This window comes from Pongo abelii, chromosome 7, assembly GCF_028885655.2.
Source record: "Pongo abelii isolate AG06213 chromosome 7, NHGRI_mPonAbe1-v2.0_pri, whole genome shotgun sequence".
Classification (NCBI taxonomy): Eukaryota; Metazoa; Chordata; class Mammalia; order Primates; family Hominidae; genus Pongo; species Pongo abelii.
Window position 1 is genome coordinate 24363160 of NC_071992.2, and position 23750 is coordinate 24386909.

General features: G+C 56.3%; 1 protein-coding gene across 14 annotated transcripts in view; it reads left to right on the forward strand.

The window, feature by feature from the left end:
• Window positions 1-22724, forward strand: part of SORBS3 (sorbin and SH3 domain containing 3) — a 33637-nt gene extending 10913 nt beyond the window's left edge. For 4 of the 14 annotated variants that reach the window (XM_054561329.2, XM_009243607.4, XM_054561330.2 and 1 more), the window contains 20 exons: window positions 1778-1934; window positions 2188-2302; window positions 4047-4240; window positions 5353-5416; window positions 8557-8595; window positions 9087-9153; window positions 11209-11299; window positions 11505-11591; window positions 11690-11743; window positions 12491-12577; window positions 13049-13095; window positions 13567-13706; window positions 13894-13946; window positions 14055-14101; window positions 14294-14408; window positions 16382-16507; window positions 18148-18459; window positions 18956-19059; window positions 19570-19676; window positions 21896-22724. In XM_054561329.2, the coding sequence (XP_054417304.1) occupies window positions 1778-1934; window positions 2188-2302; window positions 4047-4240; window positions 5353-5416; window positions 8557-8595; window positions 9087-9153; window positions 11209-11299; window positions 11505-11591; window positions 11690-11743; window positions 12491-12577; window positions 13049-13095; window positions 13567-13706; window positions 13894-13946; window positions 14055-14101; window positions 14294-14408; window positions 16382-16507; window positions 18148-18459; window positions 18956-19059; window positions 19570-19676; window positions 21896-21957 (2068 nt within the window). In that variant the 3' untranslated portion in view covers window positions 21958-22724. Of the gene's footprint in view, window positions 1-1777; window positions 1935-2187; window positions 2303-4046; window positions 4241-5352; window positions 5417-8556; window positions 8596-9016; window positions 9154-11208; window positions 11300-11504; window positions 11592-11689; window positions 11744-12279; window positions 12297-12490; window positions 12578-13048; window positions 13096-13327; window positions 13467-13566; window positions 13707-13893; window positions 13947-14054; window positions 14102-14293; window positions 14409-16381; window positions 16508-18147; window positions 18460-18955; window positions 19060-19569; window positions 19677-21895 lie in introns of those variants that run through there. The other 10 variants (XM_063726571.1, XM_063726570.1, XM_063726573.1 and 7 more) reach the window with 7 other exon arrangements.
• The last annotated feature ends 1026 nt before the right edge of the window (window positions 22725-23750 follow it).

Genomic DNA, 23750 nt, shown 5'->3' on the forward strand with positions numbered 1-23750 from the left:
GAAGGGGCTGTCAGCTGATGGCTCAGGCAGCAGCTGCTGAGCGGCAACTTGGCCCGAAGCAGTCAGCTGGGCAGGGAGGGGCGCTGCGAGGAGCCGGTCAGCTCCAGGCCTCCTGACCTTCCACCCCACCCTGCCTCAACTTCCCCCCCGCAAGGGGAGGTGGAGTGTGGGGACTGGGGTGTGTCTGCCTGTTTTGCTTTGGTGGGAGTCCTAATTGGACCCAGCTGGGGAGCTGCTCCTCCTCCAGCCTCAGCCCTCCACTCCCCTCAGTCAGGCACCGGCACAGAAGAGCTGTGTCACAGCAACTCAAATGTCAGGAGTCCCCGCAAACTCAAACCAAAGGACAAGGAGCTGCCCCCAGCCTTGGCTACACCCTCACTAGCCCTGGGCAGGAGCTGGGTCCAGGGGCTGAGTCATCCCAGCCTTATTCTACCTTCATCCCCTCTGGGCCCCTAACTCTTCCACTGCTCACATGACTGCACCTCCCACCACTGTTCAGCTGACACCCCTCTGTACCCACAACCCCTGTGCAGCTCATGTGGTCCCCCCGGTGGTCCCCCCAGAAGTCATATTCACAGCTGTGCACCCAGATTCCGACACACACATACACACAGCTCCTCCCGATGCATTTGCAGCCCTCCCTGAGAGCTCCCAAGGACCCCACAGGCACAGGCAAACCTGATTCCATCCAGTCCTGGGCAGTGGCAGCGCTTGGCTGTTTCTGGTCCAGTCCAGCAGCCAAGACGCGGAGGGATGGACGCCGTAGCACAGTGCTCTGGGTCAAAAAGCCCCCTTGGACACCCCAAACTGGGAGCCCCTTTTTGTCCTCTTGCACCCCCCCCACTCTTGGCTCCCCTCTTGCCCCTCCATTCCCTGGGTGCCTAGGGCTCCCTTCCCCTTCCCCAGCCTCGGGATGAGGCAGAAGAAGCTGGCTGCAGGCAGGCGTGGTGCTTGCTGCCAGGGGAGACCCTCCACTCACAAAACAGCCTGAAGGGGCGGGAGAAAGTGGATCCAGGGTGTGCGTGTATGTGCGTGCACACTTGCCCACATGCAGAACACCCCAGGGCACTCAGCACCACCTCTCCGTGGGCATGAGCAGGTTCAGCTTTGCCCTCACCCACCGCTTCTGTCTCCACCCACCCGGAGCCCTCTGAGTCCTCATTCTGTGAAGGAGGCCAAAGAAGGGCCCGATGCTCCCTGTGAGCTCACAAGAGTGGGTCTTGCTGCCTGGAAATGCCCCGGATGCTCCCCTTGGCCCTATTGGGCTTAAGGCCCTGCTGGCTGCTTCCTGGAGGGCAGTGGGCGGGTAGCTGAGTAATCCCTTGTGTCCGCAGGCAAGAGATGCCCACACGGCCTGGGGGAGGCAGAGGGAACTGAAACAAAGTCCTGTGTGCCCCTCTCTGCCACCTGCCCCACTTCCCCTGCGCCTTCCCTCCGGGAGAGTGGGGAAGCCGGCTGCACCATGCAGGGAGAGCCCCACGGGCTCCTGGCCAGCCCCTCCCCTCCTTCTCACCCAAGCTCCCCCTCCCCCACTCCCACCCGGAGCTCCTGCCCTGGGCCTAACAAGTGGCCCATTGTGCCCCTGGGAGCCGGCAGGCACGGGCAGCCTGCAGGCGGGTGCCTGGCGTGGCCTGTTTCCTGGGTCCTTGAGTTCGTACCCAGCTGGTCCTGACCCCCTCCCACAGCTGGCCCCTCCTCCCCTATCCCAGGGTCGAGCCAAGAGGGCATGGGCAGCCCAGCCTAGCAGGGCTTTCCCTTCCTTCCTCCTTCCCCATAGAGGACACGCAGAGGAGCAGCTGGCTTGCCCGGAGTCCTCCGACCTTGACCCAAGAATGCAGGGCCCACCCCGCAGCCTCCCCGCTGGGCTCAGCCTGGACGACTTCATCCCTGGCCACCTCCAGTCCCACATAGGGTCTTCCTCCCCGGGGACACGGGTGAGTGAGTCAGTAGGGAGGAGGGTGTCCTGCGGGCCCAGAGTTGGTTGGGACGCTAGCAGGTCAGGTTGGGGCAGGAGGATGAAAGGGATGGAGGGAGGGCTCAAGAGAGCTCTGGGGGGCCTCGCTGTTTGCCATAAAATCGTCAGGCAGGCCTGGGACTGTCACCGAGGGGTGTGGGCTGTGCCTAGTAGCCATCCCTTCCTCCCGCCCTGCTGGGCCCTGAGCTGCCGCTCCTGGCCCCTCCCTGCAGGTGCCCGTGATCCGGAATGGTGGCTCCAACACCCTTAATTTCCAGTTCCACGACCCCGCGCCCAGGACTGTGTGCAATGGGGGCTACACAAGACGAGATGCTTCGCAGCACCCGGGTAGGTCTGCTCAGGAGCCTCATGCCGGAGATGGAGGGTCAGGGCCCTGCCATCTGGCACTGCCCTGTGTCAAGCGGGAGGGGCAGCAACTGGAGATGGGGTTCTCAAGGCCATGAGGAGGTTCCTCAGGGGCCTCTGGGCTCACTATGAGCCCCTCCCTGCGGAGCCTGCTGACTCTGCAAGAGACATCCGCTTGGGGAGAGCAGGCTGATGCATCCCTTCCCCTGCCCTCCAGCCTGGTGCCAGGGACAGGAAGCGTGCAGGAGCCCTGGGCACCGGAGGACCTCCCACAGGGACTGGGGATGGAAGGGTGGAGGTGATGTGGGTATCTGTTGGCTTGGGAAGGGGTGGAGACTGTCCCATTCAGGCCCAACAGGCTGCCCAGCAGGAGGTTAGAGAGGCAGTTCTAGATCCCAGTCCAGAGGTCCTGGGAACTCCTGGGTGGAGGCCAGCCCTGAACATGTCTCTCCTAAAGTGACATCCTTTATCGAGCATTCCCCTAAGACAGGTGCTGTGTAAAGGAATTTATTCATTTAACAATTATCCAGCCTGGGCAACATAGCAAGACCCTGTCTCTATCAGCCTGGATGACACAGCAAGACCCTGTCACTTAAAGCACACACACACTGAGAGGCCGAGGTGGGTGGATCACCTGAGGTCAGGAGTTCGAGACCAGCCTGGCCAACATGGTGAAACCCTGTCTGTAATAAAAATACAAAAATTAGCTGGGTGTGGTGGCGGGTGCCTGAAATCCCAGCTACTTGGGAGGTTGAGGTAGGAGAATCACTTGAACCTGGGAGGTGGAGTTTGCAGTGAGCTGAGATCGTGCCACTGCACTCCAGCCTGGGCAACAAGAGCAAAACTCCATCTCAAACAAAAACAAAAACAAAACAAAAAAAACCACCCACACAATTATGGAACACCCAGAGCGCGCTGGACACTGTAAAAACACTTTACGAGGCTCACCTCATTTAACCCCTCGATATCCTGACAAAGTAGGGGTGATGACGACTGACAGCTTCCCAGTAAGGAACCCCATCCGCAGAGATGTTCAGCCACAGAGGCTGAGCTGCAATTCACACCCTTGTCCATATGGCCTCAAAGTCCTTATTCTGCTGCCCTAGCTACTTAGAGGCTAACAGTTATGGGTAAGTTGAGGACTCAGTCACAACCATGGCTGGGGAATGGGTTTCTGAGAGTCTCATTGAGAGTCTCATTGAGAGTCTCTCGACTGTATATCAGGCACTGTGCTGGGTACAGTCACACACACTAGATGTCACTGAATCCTTGTCACAATGACCCTTGTTTTACGAAAGTGGAAACTGAGACACTGAGAGGGTGACTGATGTACCCCAGGCCATGGCAGCCAATAGGTGGTAGAGCTGGGGTCTGAATTCAAGTCTGTCCCCTCCAAGCCCAGCATCTTTACTGCCACACCCCAGCTGGGATGTCCCCTGCATTCTCTTCAAGTAATGATTTCCAGACCTTATTCTGAAAGCACTTAGGATAGTCCCAGGAAAGAATGATGGGGGTAGGGCCAGGCACGGCATTCTCAAGATCAAATCCATTTAAATTCACTTAAACAAACAGAGGCCCGTGGTGCTCTGAGTCATCCACTCAAACAAACAAGGCGATGTTGAAACTTCGAACCCACAGAGATCCATGCTCTGAGGAGCTAAGAGACACACAGGTTCAGGTGGAGACCCCTGTCTTTCGCTAATGCTCTCCTGCATGCACCCGACAGACCCTGCGTGGTATCAGACCTGGCCAGGCCCTGGGAGCAAGCCCTCTGCAAGCACAAAGATCCCTGCCTCCCAGCACACCCAGAACTGGTCAGCCACGTGGACCAAGGACAGCAAGCGTCGGGACAAGCGCTGGGTCAAGTACGAGGGAATCGGGCCCGTGGATGAGAGCGGCATGCCCATTGCCCCCCGATCCGTGAGTCCAGGGCTGGGGGCCACGGAGAGATGGGGCCCAGGGATCTACAGGGAGCTCCACTTCTGTGCATTAAAGTGGGGGGTGGGGCAATAAAGGCCGCACCCAAACCATCCCAGATTAAGCAGGGGTTCAACCGTGGTGAGGTTCAGGGGCTGTAAACCTCATAAAGCTGCAGACACCCTCGTGTGCCTGAGTTGCTCAAGTGGTTTGTGCGGAGTACGGATCTAGAACTCCCATCAGGGTCTCAAAGGTAGAGAACCTCTGCTGTAAGGGCTGAGCCTGCAGGGGACCCTCTCTCAGTCTCATATCCCCAGGGCCTGTCACGACGCTCATGAAATGTTTGCTGAATGAATGACTGACTGGCCAAATGAGTGAGTGAGTCTTGTGTGCTCATGAAATGTTTGCTGAATGAATGACTGACTGGCCAAATGAGTGAGTGAGTCTTGTGTGAGAAGGTCTCTCACTGTGGCAAGCATGGAAGGATCCAGGGGTCCAGTCAGGACCGGGGATACCCTGCCCTTTTCCATCCACCTTCGTGTCTTGAGCCAGTTCCATTTTCTCATCTGGAAATTGGAGCTGGTAACATACCCTTCCTGCCTCCCAGGGCTGTTTTGAGGTTTGGATGAAGCAGGTGATGTGAAACACGCATATCACTCCTACATTATTGCTGTCATTTTTGGCCCAGGTGCAGTGACTCACGCCTGTAATCCCAGCACTTTGGGAGGTCAAGGCGGGAGGATTGCTTGAAACCAAGAGTTCCAGACCAGCCTGGGCAACATAGTGAGACCCTGTCTCCCCCAAAAAGAAAAATGTTCTTTGTAGAAACACTAGACACAAAGAAAAGCAAAGAGAAAAAATGTAAATTGCCCCAAATCTCATAACATCATTATTGCATACACTTCGATGGAGATCTTGCCATATATCTTACTTATATAGGACGTGTTACATGAAGCTATTGTTATTAAAGAGATCACAAGAGAAGCATTCCCCAGCCCACCTATGGGGGGTTCAGGGATAGCCAGAGAAAGGACTCACTAGGGAAAAATTTTTGTGGCTTGATATTGGGAGGGTGAATAAGCAGGGAGGACTGACTTTGCATTTTCTGATCCCAGAGTGTTGACAGACCCAGAGACTGGTACCGGAGAATGTTCCAGCAGATTCACCGGAAAATGCCAGGTAAGATACCCTTCCAGGGCCCTCTCACTGCCAAAGTAGATTCTGGCCCCTGGGGCTTGGAGAGACAGGGAAAGAAAAGGGGACTTAGCTGCTCAAGGGGTTCTTCTCCACCTCCTCCCAGGCTCTAATGAGTAGTCCTGAAAATAGGCTATCCCCTCCCTGTACTCAGGGCCAGCAGCAGTCTCTAGAGCATCCCCAAGAAGGACATTGACCAGCCACTGTCCCCCAGTGTCCTCTGAGGGGACTGAGAAGGCATTCCTTTCCTGAAGTCCCTCTCTGATTTCCCTGCCAGGCTGGAATGCCACTGTTAGCGGTCATTCCCTTACTGGAGGCATTGCTTTCTTCCACAACTCAAAATGCAGCCAACCCTGGGGGTGCCTATGAGCTGGGTCTGAGGTCACTCATCCATTCAGCGAGTCCTTGACCATCTATTGAGCATGTATCACATGCTGAGCACTATTCTAGGTGCCAAAGATCAAAGGAAGTCACACAATAAACAGACACACCTTTGACATGGCAGCTGGTGGAAAGGGCTAGGGAAAAATAAAACCAGACTAGGAGAGTGCCCCAGGCAGGGAGGCTGCTACTTCACCCAGGAGGGGCCAGGAAGGTCATTTGTAAGCAGCGTTTGATCAGACCATGGAGGGAGTGAAGGAGTCAGCCTGGCAGAGCTGGGGGAAGCGTTCCAGCAAAGGGAGCTCCGAAGACCCAGAGGTAGAAGCATGTTCTGGAGGGCAAGGAGAGACTGGCCTGGAGCGAGGAGCATGTGGTGGGAGATGGAGTCAGAGAGGTGGTGGTGTCAGGGCACGTGGGGCCTTGTGGGCCATTATAAGGACTTCAGCTTTTACGGTGCAAATGAGGAGGAGCCACTGAGCGAAAGAGTGCCATGCTCTGACAAGTAATGGCTGAAAAGATTGTGCCTGGCTGCGGGGTGGGGAAGGAATGGTGGAACCAGTTCCCTTGCTAGGTAAGGGCTAGGGAGAAAAGGCCACCTTTGCAACTTTGCTTCAATCCAGACGAGAGATAATCGTGTGTTAGATCAGGGCGGTAGCAGTGGCCCTGGTGGGAGAGGGTGAGACTCTGAATACACTGCAGTCATTGGAATTCTCTCATTGGAAGAGAGAGTCAAGGATGGTTTTAAACCTCAGCAAGTTGAAGACTGGAGTTGCCATTTGTCAAAACAGAAAAGACTGTAGGAAGAGCAGGTTTAAGAGGCATTCACAGGCCGGGCGCGGTGGCTCACGCCTGTAATCCTAGCACTTTGGGAGGCCGAGGCGGGTGGATTGCCTGAGCTCAGGAGTTCGAGACCAGCCTGGGCAACTTGGTGAAACCCCATCTCTACTAAAAAATACAAAAAATTAGCTGGGTGTGGCGGCGTGCACCTGTAATCCCAGTTACTCGGGAAGCTGAGGCAGGAGAATTGCTTGAACCTGCGAGGCGGAGGTTGCAGTGAGCTGAGACCATGCCACTACACTCCAGCCAGGGCAACAGAGCAAGACTCTGTCTCTTAAAAAAAAAAAAAGAAAAGAAAAAAGAAAGAGGTGTTCAGTTTTAGACACAGGTTCCCTCTGAGTGAAGAGGTTGAGTAAGCAGATGAATATCCAAGTCTGTAGTTCACGGGACAAGATCTAAAACTGCAGATGGAAATACCTGGGACTCATTCAAAAGAGATTTTGGGACCAGCCTGGCCAACATGGCGAAACCCTGTCTCTATCAAAAATACCAAAATTAGCTGGGCGTGGTGGTGTGCACCTGTAATCCTAGCTACTCCGGAGGCTGAGGCAGGAGAATTGCTTGAACCTGGGAGGCAGAGGTTGCAGTGAGCTGAGATTACCCCACTGCACTCCAGCCTGGGCGACTCAGTCTCAAAAAAAAAAGAGAGAGATTTTGATTTAAAGTTTCCCCAGTAATTCTAGTGGGGAAACGTTAAACTTTTAACTAGCAGCCAAGATTGTGAAACATGGGAATAGATGGCGTTTTAAAAGCCTTAAGACTAGCTGGGTGTGGTGGCACACACCTGCCGTCTCAGCTATTTGGCAGGCTGAGGAGTTCAATTCAATTCCTGGGAGCCCAGGAATTCAAGTCCAGCTTGGGCAACATAGCATGATCCTGTCTCTGAAAAACAACAATCCATAAGACTAGACAAGATCACCTAGGGAGATAGAGAGACAAACAGGCCCCAGGACTGAGCCCCCACGCACCTGGATGCTTAGAAGTTTGAGAGACGAGGCGGAACCAAAAAGGCAACTGAGAAGGTAGACCCAGGGAGGGAGGAGGAAAACGGAGAGATCTCCCTGGGGCCAAGTGGAAAGGGAATTCCAAAAGGAAAATGTGACCAGCGGTGACAAATGCAGCTGATGGGTTGAGTAAGATGAAGACTTAGAATTGACCGTCAGATTTGGCAACGTGGAGGTCACCAGCATCCTTGATAAGAGTGAGTGGATGGGCAGTGGTGAGCAAAAGCCTGTTTAGGGAGATGGGGAGTAGGGGGACTGGAGATGGTGAGGTCTTTATGGTCACTGGTTACAGTTTACTATGAGGGAAAGCAGACAAATCCAGGAGTCGGAGGAGGGTGTGGGGTCCAGTGAGGGGTGATGTGGCTGGCGTTTAGGCAGGTGCCGTTGTAGCGCATGCGTGTGTGTGTGTGTGTGTGTGTGTGTGTGTGTGTGTGTGTGTGTGTGTGTGCGCGCGCGCCATGGGGAGCAGTGGGTCAGTAGCTCTTTCCAGGAAGCCCCAGAAATTCCCAGGCACCTTGAGGAGCTAGGAGTGGGTCTGGGCAAATGGGGAAGGAAAGCGTTTGGAAGAGGGTGCAAGTCGAGTTTCCCCAGCCTGAGTGGTGAGGGCAAGTCCACAAAGGTCAGGAGAGGGTGTGTGTGGGAACAGGGAGGGAGGAGCAGGAGGGCTTGGGCAAGGCGGCTGCCCACTTGGCTCGCTTAGGCCCCAAGCCTGCCAGAGGCATTTCAAGCCCTCCAGAGAGCTGCCCTCCTAATTCCTTCCCTCCCTTGGGACATTCTTCAGGCCCTGACTCAGCCCTCAGCCCCCTACTCTAGGGATGTTGGGAGCGGCTGAGGTTGCCTCCCAGGGCACCCTGCCCTTGCCTTCTGCCCCGTCCCATGACCTGGTCCCTTCTGCTCCTGCAGACCTGCAGCTGGACTGGACCTTCGAGGAGCCACCCAGAGGTGAGGGGATGCGGGCCCACCTGCCTGCCATAGCCCTGCGCCTGCGTCCGTCCCTCCCTGGGGCTGGGACTTGCAGCCCCGCCTGGCTTTGGGGCTCTCCAGTTGGCTCAGTTCAACCTAAGAGGTTTTTATAGCTCATTTCCAGAGCACTTCAAATCCCCCGGTAGGTGGTAATTAACAGCCTCAGCTTGCACTGGGAATGCGCGCTCTGCCACTCCCTGGCCGGGATTTCTCTGGGCCTCCCTTTCCTCATCTATAAGATGAGTTCATCACCTACTCGGAGTTGTTTTGAAGATTTAGTAAACGTCGTAAAGCTCTGGGGGCAATGCCCACGTTCAGTGTCCCTGAGCACCAACCACCCTGTCCCCACCATCCACCCAGGAGCAAGGGGGTGGTGCTGAAACTCTAAATAATCACCCAGGCATCCTCAGCCCCAGTCACGGCCTGTCTCCTCCCACCTTCAATGGTTTCCTCGTGTACCTCTTCTGCAGACCCCAGGCATCTAGGAGCCCAGCAAAGACCTGCCCACAGGCCCGGCCCGGCAGCATCTTCCAGTGGGTGAGCACAGTGGGGCGGGGCCGAGGGCTGCGGAGGGGCGCGGCCCGCGAGACACCATGGGACGGGCGCCCCCTCGTGACCACAGCCGGCACAGCCTCGGAGCCCAGCCAGGAGTGGGGTCTGACTTCCCTGTCCCTCTGGGCTCTGTCCCATCTCTGGGTCTCCACCACCCCCATAGACTCTCTTCCCTACAGAGTCAAAGGGGAAGGATGGGCAGGAGTGGACCTGGCACCCGCTCCTGGCCAGGGTCGCCTGTGATGCGTTTGTGGTCAGCAGCAGGAAATCTTTGCCCCAAAGATCCCACCGGTCTTGTGAGACCGGGAGTGGGGCGGCCAGGAAAGCCGTGGACAGAACTGTTGAGGGGAACTTGGACCTGGCGCCGTCCACTTTGAAACCTGAGAGAAAACAAGGGATATGGAAGAACCCAAGTTCCCGCCTGATAGCACAGAGAGAGGAGCCCCTTGGAGGGATAAGGATGACATTCCTTTCCTCTGTGCAAACCACAGGCCCCGCCCGGCTGCTGGGGCCCTGGCGGGGTCAGCACCGCCGTGGGAATCAGGATCTTTGCTCTCAGAGTTAAATCCTTGAGTTTCTTGTTCCCTTGCAGGGAAGGACTCGTCTCATTAGCGCGGCTGAAACTGGCCCGTAGCTCTGGGCATCACCGATGAGTTTCAGAGGCAAAGGGCTCAAGATTTGGACGCTGAGTTCTGGGTTTAAGCCTGTGCACTGCCTCTAGCCATGTGACCGTGGGTACCTCACCCAGTCTGAGCCTCTGTGTCCCCATCTTTTAAGTGGTGATGTCCAGAGGGTTCAGTGTGATCATGTGTGTATCATGCATCATGTTTTGCACACAGCAAGCCTGCACAAACATTAATAATATACAGGCTTAATTATGATTACAAGGCCGGGCGTGGTGGCTCATGCCTGTAATCCCAGCACTTTGGGAGGCCGAGGCGGGCGGATCACGAGGTCAGGAGATCGAGACCATCCTGGCTAACATGGTGAAACCCCATCTCTACTAAAAACAATACAAAAAATTAGCCGGGCGTGGTGGCGGGTGCCTGTAGTCCCAGCTACTCGGGAGGCTGAGGCAGGAGAATGGCGTGAACCCAGGAGGCAGAGCTTGCAGTGAGCCGAGATCGCTCCACTGCACTCCAGCTTGGGCAACAGAGTGAGACTCCATCTCAAAAAAAAAAATTATGATTACTGCTTCCTTAGGTTATAAATGACATATTCCATTCTTACAGTCACTTTTATTATTACCAAAATCAGAATGGAGTCATTATTACAGCCGACAAATCCCAACCCTTGATCAGACATTGTATTATTTGATAAGCCCGATGCAGTGGTTCCTCTCAGTGGAAACTTTCAAACAGAGGCTGGAACATTCCATGTAAGCCAGCCAGCAAGGGGCCCTGGAGGGGAGCTAAGGCAGATGTGTCCATGCTGTACTATGGTGGCTGGGGTGGTCTCACAGATGGAGTCACTGAATCCAGCACCCTCATGGAACTAGGCCCAGGGAGCAGAAATAACTTGGCCAGAGCTGCAAGGCAGGCCTGCCTCTGGCTTTCCTTGCCCATGGGTGTACGATCACTCAGCCACAGCATCCAGAAAGACCAGCTTCTTCAAAGCTGCACAGACGCACATAGCCACAGTCACGGGCCCAGACCAAACACATACAGGACACTTTAGCAAAAAGGCCCGCAGGAGAGGGTCGGGCCACACCTGGAGCAAATATATGTGTGAGGCCTTCTCCCGGGCACCTCACATATGTTCTCTCACCAAATCATTTCTATATTACAGGTTCTGAGCCTGAGGCTCTGAGGGATCAGTAACTTGTTCAAAGGTCACACATCCACTAAACAGTGGAGCTAGAATCTAAGCTTGGCGCTCACACACTTCCACAGTTTAACCTTGCTTCCAGAGTAAGGGCAGGGCAGTCAGAGGCAGAGTAGACCCCACAGCAGGGACAAGGGAGGGCGAGAGGGCTGTGTGCTGGCTTCTGCCTCAGTCTCCCTAAAAGGAAGCTGAAGAAATGTCATTCCCTTTCTTTAGAAGAAGCTGGGACCACTCTGAAGAGTTACCTAGAAGCACCTTTAGCTACAGACCTGGAGCATTCTCCACTGTGCTGCAGCCCCCAAATCAGGTAGCCCACCCAGCATATTCCCTGGTCAGCCCCAGCTGTATGCTGTATGGCCAAGACCCTGTGCCATGATGTCCTTTCAGCTTGAATCCCTTGGAGGACACCGTGGGCCCAGGGGAAGGGCAGGGGCCTGCAAGCCTGCATTTTGAGCCTGGCCAGTGTCCCAGTAGCCCTCTCCACAAGCTGACGCCCACCCACCTCCACGCAGGTGCTCAGATGCCGAGAAAAAGTAGACAATGTCTGGACGGAAGAATCCTGGAACCAGTTTCTGCAGGAACTAGAGACTGGGCAGAGGGTGAGTGCTGGCTGGCTCTCGGGGTGTGCACGCACCCTCAGCTGATACATTTTGGAAAGTGAGTTCACCTGCTCTGACACACCCTTCCTACCCTTCAGCCCAAGAAACCGCTGGTGGACGACCCTGGCGAGAAGCCCTCCCAGCCCATTGAGGTGAGTGCTGCAGGGTGCTGGGGACAGCAGCCTGATAACACAGGGAGATTAGGGTTTTGGGGGCCCCAGTGACCACGGGCATAGGCCACGAACTAAGTGCTCTCTCTCCAGTCCCCACATGGTTTATTTCTGTAATGCCAGCACTGGGGACAGTGGCTGGCGTACAGGAGGCGCTCAGTAAACATGTGTTAAATAAATATGTGTTGGCCAAAGCAGGAGCAGAGAAGGGAGTGGTCAGTGCGCACTGGGATTATCAGGAAATATTCTTGGAGGTGGAGCTGGACCCTTGAGAAGCTCCGAGGGCCTGATCCGGCGGAGACCCATAGCAGAGGCTGGCAGGAAGCAGCGTGGGGGTGGGGGCTCCGGTCCCTGGGGTGGCGGGGGAACCTGGATGGGCACAGTGAAGCCAGGCCTTGGAGGGCGGGAGAAGATGGGAGAGGAAATGGGGAGCCCCATTGGTGCTGGAACAGAGTCATAACTTGGCAGAAACTGGTAGGACTGCGGAATCGCGGGATCAGGAAGCGCGTAGGCACTCCCGGAGCGTGCAGGGCAGGTGAGAGGCCGTGGCGGGGATGCCCTCTTGGCACCTTGGGCCACACCTCCCGGCAGGAGCCCGGCCCGTGCGCTGAGGCCTGCGCTTACGCCGGCGAGGTGCGCTGGCCTTGCTTTTCACAGTCGATCTTTGACCGCTGCCTCCCACCCCCACCGTGCGCTGCTCCTCACTGCCCAGCCTCTCCCCGTCCCCAGGTGCTGCTGGAGAGAGAGCTGGCCAAGCTGAGCGCCGAGCTGGACAAGGACCTGCGGGCAATTGAGACCCGACTGCCGTCCCCCAAGGTACCAGCCCACAGGGTTCACCCGCGGGGCACGCCGGGGACCGCAGGGTCGGGGCGAGCCGGGAGCCTCGGCGGCTGGGCTGGGCGGAGGACCGGCAGCCGAGGTCCGGCCTCCAGAGGCGCGTACCGGCCTCGAGCCCTCCTGGGTGCTGGCGGGCTCGCTCCTCCATAAATAAAATACAGGGCGTCGACTTTCGCAAGTGACCCCGAGGAGCCTTTCTAAGCGGACTCCACGTCAGCCCGACGCCCGGGCGCCCGCCCCGTCCCGCCCCCTGGCCGCAGCCTCGGGGACCCCCGCCCCTTCCCCTAGTTCCCGCCCTGCTCCCGGGATCGTCCGCGCCGGCGCCTCTAGGACCCTGCGTCCCGCCCGCTCTCCTCCCCTCCCGAGCCGCGAACTTTTCCGGAGGCGGCGGCCTTGGCTGCTGCTGGGTCCCGGGGTCGCGGGCCCTGATTGCGCCGTTTCCCCGCGCAGAGCTCGCCGGCGCCCCGACGGGCCCCGGAGCAGCGGCCCCAGGCCGGGTGAGTGGGAGACGCGGGAGGAGGAAGGGGGCTGTCCCAGGCCGGGCGGGAGGGAACGTGGCGCGGCCGGGCGGGGAGGACGGGGGCGATCGCGGGGCCCAGCCGGGGGAGGAGGGAACCACAGAGCCGTGTCCGGGAGGGACCGCAGCGCCACTCTCTGCGGGGCGCCGTTCCCGCGCCACCGAGGGCAGCTAACTCCGAGCAGAGGACGGGGGTCGCGGCCGCCCGGGGCGCAGCGCGGTTAGGGCGGCCCCGCCACGGCCCAGGCATTCCCGCTGGGCCCTGCCGGGCCTCACCCTTCCCGGCGCAGCGACTCGGGAAGTAGGACATCCTGTGGAGAGCCCAGGACCCAGGAGACGCCCTGGGAGGAGGTGGCAGGGATGGGGGCGATGGGGGTCAGAGCGGTCTGGGGGTGACCAGGGTGGGGCGCGGAGCCCCAGGCTGGAGGCTCAGTCTCTGTGCCCCGTGCAGCTCGGCCTCAGCCTGGAGCTCCAGCTCCCCGCATGCACCTTACCTGGGTTCCGCCCGGTCCCTGAGCTCCCACAGAATGGCTGATGGAGGAAGCCCCTTCCTAGGTCAGAGGGACTTTGTCTACCCTTCCTCAACCCGAGGTAAGGACCCAGCCCTGCTCTCTTTCTCACGGAGATGCCCACCCACCAGGCACGCTGGTGCCCCAGGGGTGGCAGGTCACAGAGCCCCTTGCTTCTGCCAGTGCCTGCCCTAGCTGGGGGTGCAACCCCATCGCAACCCCATCCCCCAGGTATGGCCTCCCCAAGCTGAGGTTGTGCTTCTCCACAGACCCTAGTGCCTCTAACGGAGGGGGCAGCCCAGCCAGGAGGGAAGAGAAGAAGGTAAGGAGGGGACCAGGTGTGGGGGACCTGGAGTGGTCCCAAGGCTGCCATCCTGGATCTGCCACCCGCCCAACTGAGATAGCCCACTCTGTCCTCTCCCCTGCCTAGAGGAAGGCCGCCAGGCTCAAGTTTGACTTCCAGGCTCAGTCCCCCAAGTAAGCACCCTCCTTCCCCTCCCCTTCCACCCAAGGCAATCTCTGCTATCCCAGAGGGGGATGGGGAGGGGGACTGGGCTGCAGTGGGCATCCCCAAAGGGTGAGAGGACTGGGGTGTATTGGGCAGGGTCTGAAGGGAAGGAGGCTTGGGAAGGCTTCAGCTTACCCTGCGGTCCTCGTCCTCGCCTGCAGGGAGCTGACTCTGCAGAAGGGTGACATTGTCTACATCCACAAGGAGGTGGACAAGAACTGGCTGGAGGGAGAGCACCACGGCCGCCTGGGCATCTTCCCTGCTAATTATGTGGAGGTGAGCAGGAGAGACAAGAGCAAGTGGGGCTGGGCTGGGAGGGCTCAGGGGTTGGGAAAGACTTAGAGCAAACCTTGGGTTTCCTAAGGCAAAAAACTGTGAGGGGCTGGGGTGTGTCTCAGAATTGTCCTTGGCCCCCACAGGGCCTGGCCCAATGCTGTGCATGACCCCAGGAAATGTTTACTAAATGAGGGTGGAGCCCAGCCCAGGGGAGGACCCAGCAGCCAGCTCCTCAACCATTCGTGTCCCAGACTTTAACCATTCAGATCCATCTTTCTAAAGCTGTCTTTGGGAATCATCCTAATGGCAACTAGCAAGAGTGGGAAGTGTGCAACAGTTTATAAATTACATATACACACATAACCTCTTTCAGGTGTATTACTGCCCTGGTTCCTCTCACTGCCCAGAGAGTGATAGATTATCTCTCTTTTACAGATGGGGATGCCAAGGTTCAGCGAGAAGTTATTAAGTAAAAGATCCAGAATCTGAATCCAGGTCTTTTGATTCCAGAGACAGGTTCTGGGCTTGACAGATAAAGGGTGATAGGTTATCTTTGCTATTTGTGACTTTTAAGATATGTCAAGTTATCCAAATTACTGGCATAAAGGTGTTCATTATAGTCTCTTACTACCTGTTCATGTGGGTAAAATATGTAGTGATATCTTCTCTTTTCTTTTGTTTTTTTTGAGAGACGGAGTCTTGCTCTGTTGCCCAGGCTGGAGTGCAGTGGCAGGATCTTGGTGCACTGCAACCTCCACCTCCCGGGTTCAAGCGATTCTCCTGCCTCAGCTTCCTAAGTAGCTGGGACTACAGGCGTGCGCCACCACACCCAGATAATTTTTGTAATTTTTTAGAAGAGACAAGGTTTCACTATATGTTGGCCAGGCTGGTCTCGAACTCCTGACCTCAGGTGATCCGCCCACCTCAGCCTCCCAAAGTGCTGGGATTACAGGCGGGAGCCACCGTGCCCGGCTGATTATGTTCTCTTTCATTCCTGATGTTGGCAATTTGTGTCTTCTCTTATTCGGCTAGAGCTTTATTAATTTACTTGATCTTTGGATTTTACTGATTTTTTTCTCTCGTTTTTGTTTTAAATTTCATTGATTTCTGCTTCTTTATTATTTCCTTGTTGTTGTTTGCTTTAGGTTTAATTTGTTATTTTTCTAAGTTTCTTAGGGTGAAAGTTTAGACTATTCATTTGAAACATTTTTCCCTAGAATGCTGCTTTAACTGCATCTCACACATTTTGATTTTTCATCAACTCTGACTGTTTTCTCATCTCCTTTGTGACTTCCTCTTTGACCCACGGGTTGGATTGTTGTTTAATTCAGGCTCTTGATTTGATAGGTATCATTAGGCCTCCCTTGCTTGCACGATGATCCACTTGGTCCTGAAATTTCACAAAGTATATACAGTATTTCACTCCGCCAGTCATTTCTATCTTTGTGTGAAATAGTTTATTGGTTGCTTGATTTTTATGGGCAGAGTGAAGTAAAGAGAACATGAGGATCCTGGGCTCCGGCTGGGGTAGATGGGGAGGAGGAACCAAGACACTGGAACCCAGGGACACCCGGTTCTCGGCAGTGAGAAAAGGGTGAATGCTCAGTTTTGGAACAGTTCCCCAAGTTCCCCTTGCTGCTTGGAACGCCTCATTTTCTTCTGTGGTCCAACTTAAACTTTCTAATCGGACTGGCTTCCATCTTTTCTCTTGGAGTTCTTCATTTCAGTAATGCCCACTCCATATATCCCTATGGAAAATTCTTCTTCCAGGGAGCCTTCCTAGACTCCTCCCCATCCTCCAGCTCCCCTTGGCTGTGCCCACCCGTGGCTGCCCCCAGGGCTTATGTCTGGTGTTTATATCTTTTCTCTGCCTAGGGGCAGGCACACCTTCTCTTTGCTGTCTCACAGGAACCCCCAGCCTGTGCTATGTTGATGCCCAGGCCAAATCTTTCTCATGCTCTTTCTTCATGCAGGTGCTGCCCGCAGATGAGATCCCGAAGCCCATCAAGCCCCCGACCTACCAGGTGCTGGAGTATGGAGAGGCTGTGGCCCAGTACACCTTCAAGGGGGACCTGGAGGTGGAGCTGTCCTTCCGCAAGGTGGGCCAGGCAGGAGACGGAGGGGTGTGTGGGGGCAGGTGAAGATGTAGGTAAATATGTGCACTAAAAACACTTTTTTTTTTGAGACAGAGTCTCACTCTATCGCCAGGCTGTAGTACAGTGGTGCCATCTCGGCTCACTGTAACCTCTGCCTCCTGGGTTCAAGTGATTCTCCCGCCTCAGCTTCCCAAGTAACTGGGATTACAGGTGTGCGCCACCACACCTAGCTAATTTTTGTATTTTTAGTAGAGATGGGGTTTCACGATGTTGGCCAGGATGGTCTCAATCTCTTGACCTCATAATCCACCCGCCTCGGCCTCCTAAAGTGTTGGGATTACAGGCGTGAGCCACCGCGCCCAGCCTAAAAACACTTCTTTAAAAAAGAGTCCGATGTACCTAGCTTCACCCAGGATTTCAAAGTTTTCCCCAGTCTCTTTCATTATGCTTCCTTTAGTGTAGTCTTTTTTTTTTTTGCTTTTTTTTTTTTGAGATAGCATCTCACTACGTTGCCCGGGCTGGCCTTGAACTCCTGGGCTCAAGCGATCCCCCTGTCCCTGCCCCAGCCTCCCAAGTAATTTTGGTCCATTTTTAAAAGATCATCATAAACTTCTAGAGTTATATATATATATTTTCAACTGCAGGTTGCAGGGGATCATACTCAGCATTTTTAAAGGTATAGACAGAAATGTTAGCATGCGTTGCGGGCAGAAAGCACTTTATCATACCGTAGGCAGTTCTGTGTACGCACTATATATGTATTCTGGGCTGTTATTAAAACATTTTTAACTGTAGATTGTGGTGAAACAAGTTTGAAAGATGCTGTTCTAGAAAGCAGGGAAGTGGTCTGCCTTTGGTTGATTTTGGGAGCAGCGATCATGTTCCCAAAATAAGCCAAAGACGGACCATAGTGAATGCCTCCCAGAAGAGCTAGCCCCAGGGACAGAGGGGGAAGAAGGTGGCTGGATGGAGACAGATGGGGGCAGGAGAGGACAGGGGAAGGCAAGGGCTGGAGACCACCCTCCCAGGGGGTGGTTCTACCTAATGTCAGCCAGCCTGTGGCCTTGAGACTCCCTGCCTGTCCTGGGGAGTGTGTTTTTGACACACTCATGACAGGGTCCCCCAGCGTGAGGCAGGAACAGGACCCAGGCAGGGCAGTAGTGGTAGCGCCTGTCCAGTGTGTCTAAGGAGTGGACTGTTGATCTCGTTCGCACCTCATAGTGCCAGTATGGTTATTTTCACTTAACATAGGAGAAAACAAGGCTCAGAGAGACAGAGCAGCCTGCCTGAGGCCACACAGCTTGGCCTGGTAGAACTGGGTTTGGATCTGCATTATTAGCCATGGGCTCACCTGTGATCAGAGCTCTGGGGAGGGACCTTGCTATGAACGCCGAGGGGGGATGCACACCTGTGAGCTTCCCAAGAGGGAGGACCCAGTCTCAGCCTCAGCCTCACCCGGGCAGCCTGGGCTTGGTTCCTGGCTCCTGCTCTTACCGTGTGACTCGGGTAACCTGCTGGCCCCGCTGCGATTCCGATCCCTCGTGTGTCCAACGTGTTAGGGTTGAATGAGACAGCCCAGATAAGGCACCCTTGGGTCCATGGCACCAGGAAGGCCCCACAGACACTGACTTTTCCCCCCTCAGGGAGAGCACATCTGCCTGATACGCAAGGTGAACGAGAACTGGTACGAGGGGCGCATCACGGGCACAGGGCGCCAAGGCATATTCCCTGCCAGCTACGTGCAGGTGTCTCGTGAACCCCGGCTCCGGCTCTGTGACGACGGCCCCCAGCTCCCCACGTCTCCCCGCCTGACCGCTGCCGCCCGTTCAGCCCGTCACCCCAGCTCCCCCTCAGCCCCACGCAGCCCAGCTGACCCCACCGACTGGGTGGGGCAGACCTCCCCCCGTCGCACTGGCTTCTCCTTCCCCACCCAGGAGCCTAGACCCCAGACCCAGGTGAGGTAGCATGCCTCCACCAGAGAATCGACCTCCTCCTCACCCCTCATCCCCCACCCCCGTGACTTGTCCACACTTGGGAATCCTTCCCAGACAGCCCTGGGACAGAGGAGTGGGGTGACAGGGCAGAAGCTAGTATGGCAGCCCCACCCTGGCCTGGGGGACCTCAACCTACCAAGCTCTAGCCCAGGGAGCTCTAGATGGAATCCCAAAGCCAGCCCAGGCTCCTGCCTCTGGGTGTTCTTGGTTCATCCATGCTGGCATCCAGAAACCCAGGCACTCACCTTACTTGGGCCTTAGTTTTCTGGCCCCTGTGAAATGAAACAGTCACAGCAGGTGTCCCTGTGCCCTGGGGGTTTGGAGGCTAAGATGAAGCCGTGTGTAAGGCACGCTGGCAGGTTGATTGGGAACGCCCATTTTGGGCCTCCTCCCTCAGGCTTACATGTACCCATCATCTTCCTTCCTCTGACATCCCTTTCTTCCTATCAATCCTCAGAATCTTGGCACCCCTGGTCCAGCTCTGTCCCACCCTCGAGGTCCCAGCCATCCCCTGGACCTGGGGACCTCCTCTCCTAACACCTCTCAGATACACTGGACCCCGTGAGTACCATCTGAGGGCGCTTGATCAGACGTGGGGGGGTCACTGGCTGGCAATGCCCCATATTCCACCCTCCCCCAAGTCCCCACCTGTGGATTTGGGAAACTTCTACCAGGTAGCCCTTGTCCTCGAAGAGCTTATGGTGATTTGGGGCAGGGAGGAGGCGCTGGTCTGTGATGTTCCCAGTCCCTCCTGGCAGCTATGTGGCCTTGGTCTCCTCATTGGGTTTCTAGCCCTGAGGTCGGAGCGTGTATAATTGAAGTGTGGAGCTGGTAGAATGGACAGGAAGGCACCAAGTGTTCAGAGGAGGCAACGGTTCAGTGCTTAGGGCCCAGAGGGCAGGAGGCAGGCCTGGGAAAGACTGCACTGAGCACAGGCAGAGTTGCTCTGAGGAGCTGGATCAGGGGCTAGTGAGAGCATGAAGGGACCCTGGGGCATTCACAGGAAGTGGCAAAACTTGGGTTAGAGCCTCTGGGCCCATTCTCTGGTTGCCATGATGACGCTTCTCGCAGGTACCGGGCGATGTACCAGTACAGGCCCCAGAATGAAGACGAGCTGGAGCTGCGTGAGGGGGACAGGGTGGACGTCATGCAGCAGTGTGACGATGGCTGGTTTGTGGGTATGTGGGCAGGCCGGGAGGGGGCATCTCAGGGCCCCAGGGGATGTGGGTGGGGTGCTGCTGCCTGCCAGTGCTGCTTCAGCAAAGATTCATGGCCGACCACCCCCCCCACTCAGCTTCCGACCGGGCTACTGGGGGGGCCTGGCACCCGATGCTTCCCCAAAGCCAGCACTTCTGTCGGCTGCCTTCCTTCATGCCCTGAAGAGGCCAAGGCCCAGGGGGAAACTGGCACCAGTCCAGGGTCACTGATGGAGTCACTGGGGACCCAGGCCAGGGTTCCCAACCTCCAGAGCTCTGCCTCTTCCTCCTGCACACCCCTGCCTCTGGAGCAGCCCTGGGGGAGAGCTCCTGGTGGAAAGGACCAGGGCTCACAGTTGACCTAGCTGGCTTCTCCAGCCTGGGAGGAAGAGGGAGTGGAGAAAGGTCCCAGCCCCTCAGGGCTGGCCCAAGGGTAGCTCTGACCAAGGACAAATGGAGGAAGCCTCAGGTTGGCCTCAGCCTGAATCAAGGTGACCAACCCACCAGGCTTCACATTGCCTCTTTCCCCAGAGTGGGCGGGCCCTGTGCAGGTCTCATCTTCAAAGGATGGGCCATCCCCAGAGAGAAGAGAGTGGCCAGAAGCCCCCTGCCCTGCCCCAAGCAGGCTTTGAAGCCTGAGGAGTTGGGGGGCTGCTTGGGCAGCCCCTTGACCTGGCAGCCCACCCTTCCTGATCTGATCCCAGTACAGCTGCCAGCCAGTCTCCTGACCCACCCAGGACCATTAAGCACTAGGCTGTGAATGGCCCCTACCTTCTGGTGGGGGAGGGAGGGAGGCGGTGCTTGGAGATGCATTCAAATTTACTGGATACACTTTTGCTTTGGAATTTTTTTACAACTACTACTAAAGTTTTGCAGACCTATGCAGACAAGAAGAAAAAGTACCACTTTTGTGTTAGGAGTCACAAGTGCTTTGAGAGGAATGGGCGAGACCTGTGCCCTTTCCGGTGTGGCAGCCACTGGCTGCATTCAGCTGCTGAAATGTAGCTCAAATGAAATAAATTAAAAATCCAGTTCCTCAGTTGCACAGGCACATCTCAAGTGCCCAACGGCCGCATGTGGCAAGTGGTGACCATTTTAGTTAGTGCAGGTCAGGGAAGGCTTCCTGGAGGAAATGAGCGAGTGGGCCTGGAAGGGCAGGGGAAGGATTTGGGGAGGCCAAGAGGAAAGGGAGGTACTCAGGGCAGAGGACGAGGGTGGGGGTGGGACGAGCATGGGCTGCCCCCAAGGAAGTCAGGGTGCCAGCCTGGAAGGGGAGGCCCAGGATCATCCATTCACCCAAGGTCAGGAGTGACATTCATTTCAGTTTATATTCCTATTTTTCTATATATAGGAATATAATAATATTTATTACATTTCTGTATTTCTATATTTCTCCATTCCCTCTTCCTCCCAGGCTGGAGGAACCAGCTGGGGGGTGTGGGGATACACAGGTGTGAGCCCTGGTTCTTTCCACCAGGAGCTCTCCCCAAGGGCTGCTCCAGAGGCAGAGGTGGGCAGGGGAAAGGGGCAGGGCTCTGAAGGTCGTCAACCCTGGCCTGAGTCCCCAGTGATTCCATCAGTGACCCTGGGCTGCTGCCAGTTTCCTCCAGGGCGTCGTTCTCTTCAGGGCACGAAGGAAAGCAGCCAACAGAAGTGCTGGCTTTGGGGAAGCATCGGGTGCCAGGCCCCCCAGATGCTTTGCCCGCTGGGGTTCCCCCTTTTCAAGACACGAGTTTCTGTGGGGCTGAGAAACCTGGATCGGAGTCCCAAGCTTACTCCTAAGCGTCGGGGTGCTCTCGGGCAATGCATTCAGCCCTTCCCATAGGCCTTCCCACCCATCTCTAAGTGAGGGTGCCTTATTAGACCAGGGACGTTTCTCCCGATTTCAGTTCTGTGATTCCTCCTCCTGCGTCCCGACTTTGCGGAGGAGGGGGGGAGTGACTCCGTGTTGTGTACAGTGTATGCACATTTGTTGATTGCTCAGATTCTTTGGTGGTTGAGTGTGGAAAGTGTAGCTTTGCCCATCTAAGCTTCTGCCGCTAGGGGGCGGGAAGGAGGAGAGCAAATCCAATTCCCTCCCTGGGCTCCCCTACAGAACTCCCCTACAGTTCTGGGCACTGCCGGCAGGGGGCAGGCCCTCACCCCTGCATCCCTGTTAAGGAAGGGAGTGGGGAACGCTCTTCCTGCCTTTCCTCTTTCAGGTGTCTCCAGGAGGACCCAGAAATTCGGAACGTTCCCTGGAAATTACGTTGCCCCGGTGTGAGTGGTCTCCATGGCAACTTGGAGCCAGCCAGGATGGGGTGGGGAGCGGTGGCAGTCGTGGGAGGGAGAGGACCCCCGCCCACATCCTCCTACCCCAGGACCTGCGCTCCCAGCATCTGCAGACGACCCCCGCAGCCTTTCCCTCGGACCCCCCTCGAAGCCCCCTGGACTGATTCCCACCCACCACTCACGGGCATTCCTCCCACAGCCCTTTCATTTCCTCCCCACCCCACTCCCCAAATACAGAGGTCTGCTTTGAAGTGGAGACCATTTCCAGGCCTTATTGAGACCAGACCCCAAGTCCCCCACCCCCATCCTGCTCCAGCGTTTCCTCTAACAGGGATCAGCTCTCCGCTTTGCCCCCACGGGGTTCCTCTAACCAGAACCAGCTTCCTAGCCTCCTAGAGACCAAAGGCCGCCCCCGCCTGCTGGGGTTCCTCCCACCACCCCAGCTTGCCGGCTGCCCTCTTTGCCTTCTGGCCTCCAGCTGGGCGTGGGGGAGCGGAGCAAGACGGGGGACAGACGCAGCACCTTCTTAGCGATCTAGGCCTGGCAAGAACTCTGGCCCCAAGGCCACCTCTTCCCAGGGGCTGCCAAGTCCTGGGCCTGGCCCTGGCATATCACCCCGCACTGTGGGGCCAGGCACCACTAGCCTGGCTCAAATATTCCCCAGGGAGACTGCTGTGTGCTGCCCGCCTGCTTGCTGGCTCTCCCCCAGCCCCACGTCCCCTCTGGAAGAGAATGTAAAATAAACCTGGACACAAGGAACCTTGTCTCTGCCGCCTTTTCCTTGGGGTAGGGGATGCCTCCTCCTGTCTAGGAGATGGGAATTCCCTCTGTGGAGGGCTGTGCTGGGAGACAGGTGGGACAGGTGTGTGTAAGAGGAGGATGGAAAAACACCATTATTACCTCCAAAGATTTCTGCCCTTAGGTGTCAGGCAGGCTGGGGCAGCCCCCACAATTGGGCAGCCCCCACAATTGGGCAGCTGTGTGGCAAGAAGTGCTGGGAGAATGAACAGTGACAGGCCCTGGTAGCAGGGAGACACCAGAGATGGGGGACTGAATGTGGCCTTGTTTGCAGACTGTTTTGATTCTGGAGCTGCCACTGTGGGGTTGCTGGGCTAGATGACATTTCTAACTATTATGCTGTTTTCCTTCTGTGTGCTGTTTCCACACCGAAGCCCTTGTGTGTGTGTGTGTGTGTGTGTTTATTCTCTTCTTTGGGCTCAGGCTTTTGAGCAATCCTTTGCGGGAAGCTGGGAGTGGTGAGGCACAGCCAGCCAAAACTCCTCCTGAACAGGGGTGTTTTTTGTTTGTTTGTTTTTTGTTTGTTTTTGTGAGATAGGGTCTCATTCTTTTGCCCAGGCTGGAGCGCAGTGGCCCGATCTGGGCTCACTGCAGTCTCTGCCTCCCGTCTTCAAGCAATTTTCCCACCTCAGTCTCCTGAGTAGCTGGGATTACAGGGTTGTGGCACCATGCCCAGCTAATTTTTGTATTTTTAGTAGAGACAGGTTTTCACCATGTTGGCCAGGCTGGTCTCGAACTCCTGACCTCGGGTGATCCACCCACCTCGGCCTCCCAAAGTGCTGGGATTACAAGTGTGAGCCACCGTGCCCAACCCTGAACAAGGTTTTATAGTCCTGGAGCTTGCAGGCCCCTGTGGGGTGGCAGTGGTGGCACAGTACAGGCATGGCCACTCTGCCAAGAAAGGAAGCTCTGTTTCTCAGCTGCTGCTGAGAGGTGAGCAGGGCACCAGGGCCTCTCCGTGTGTTACCTAACGTGAGCCTCGCGATG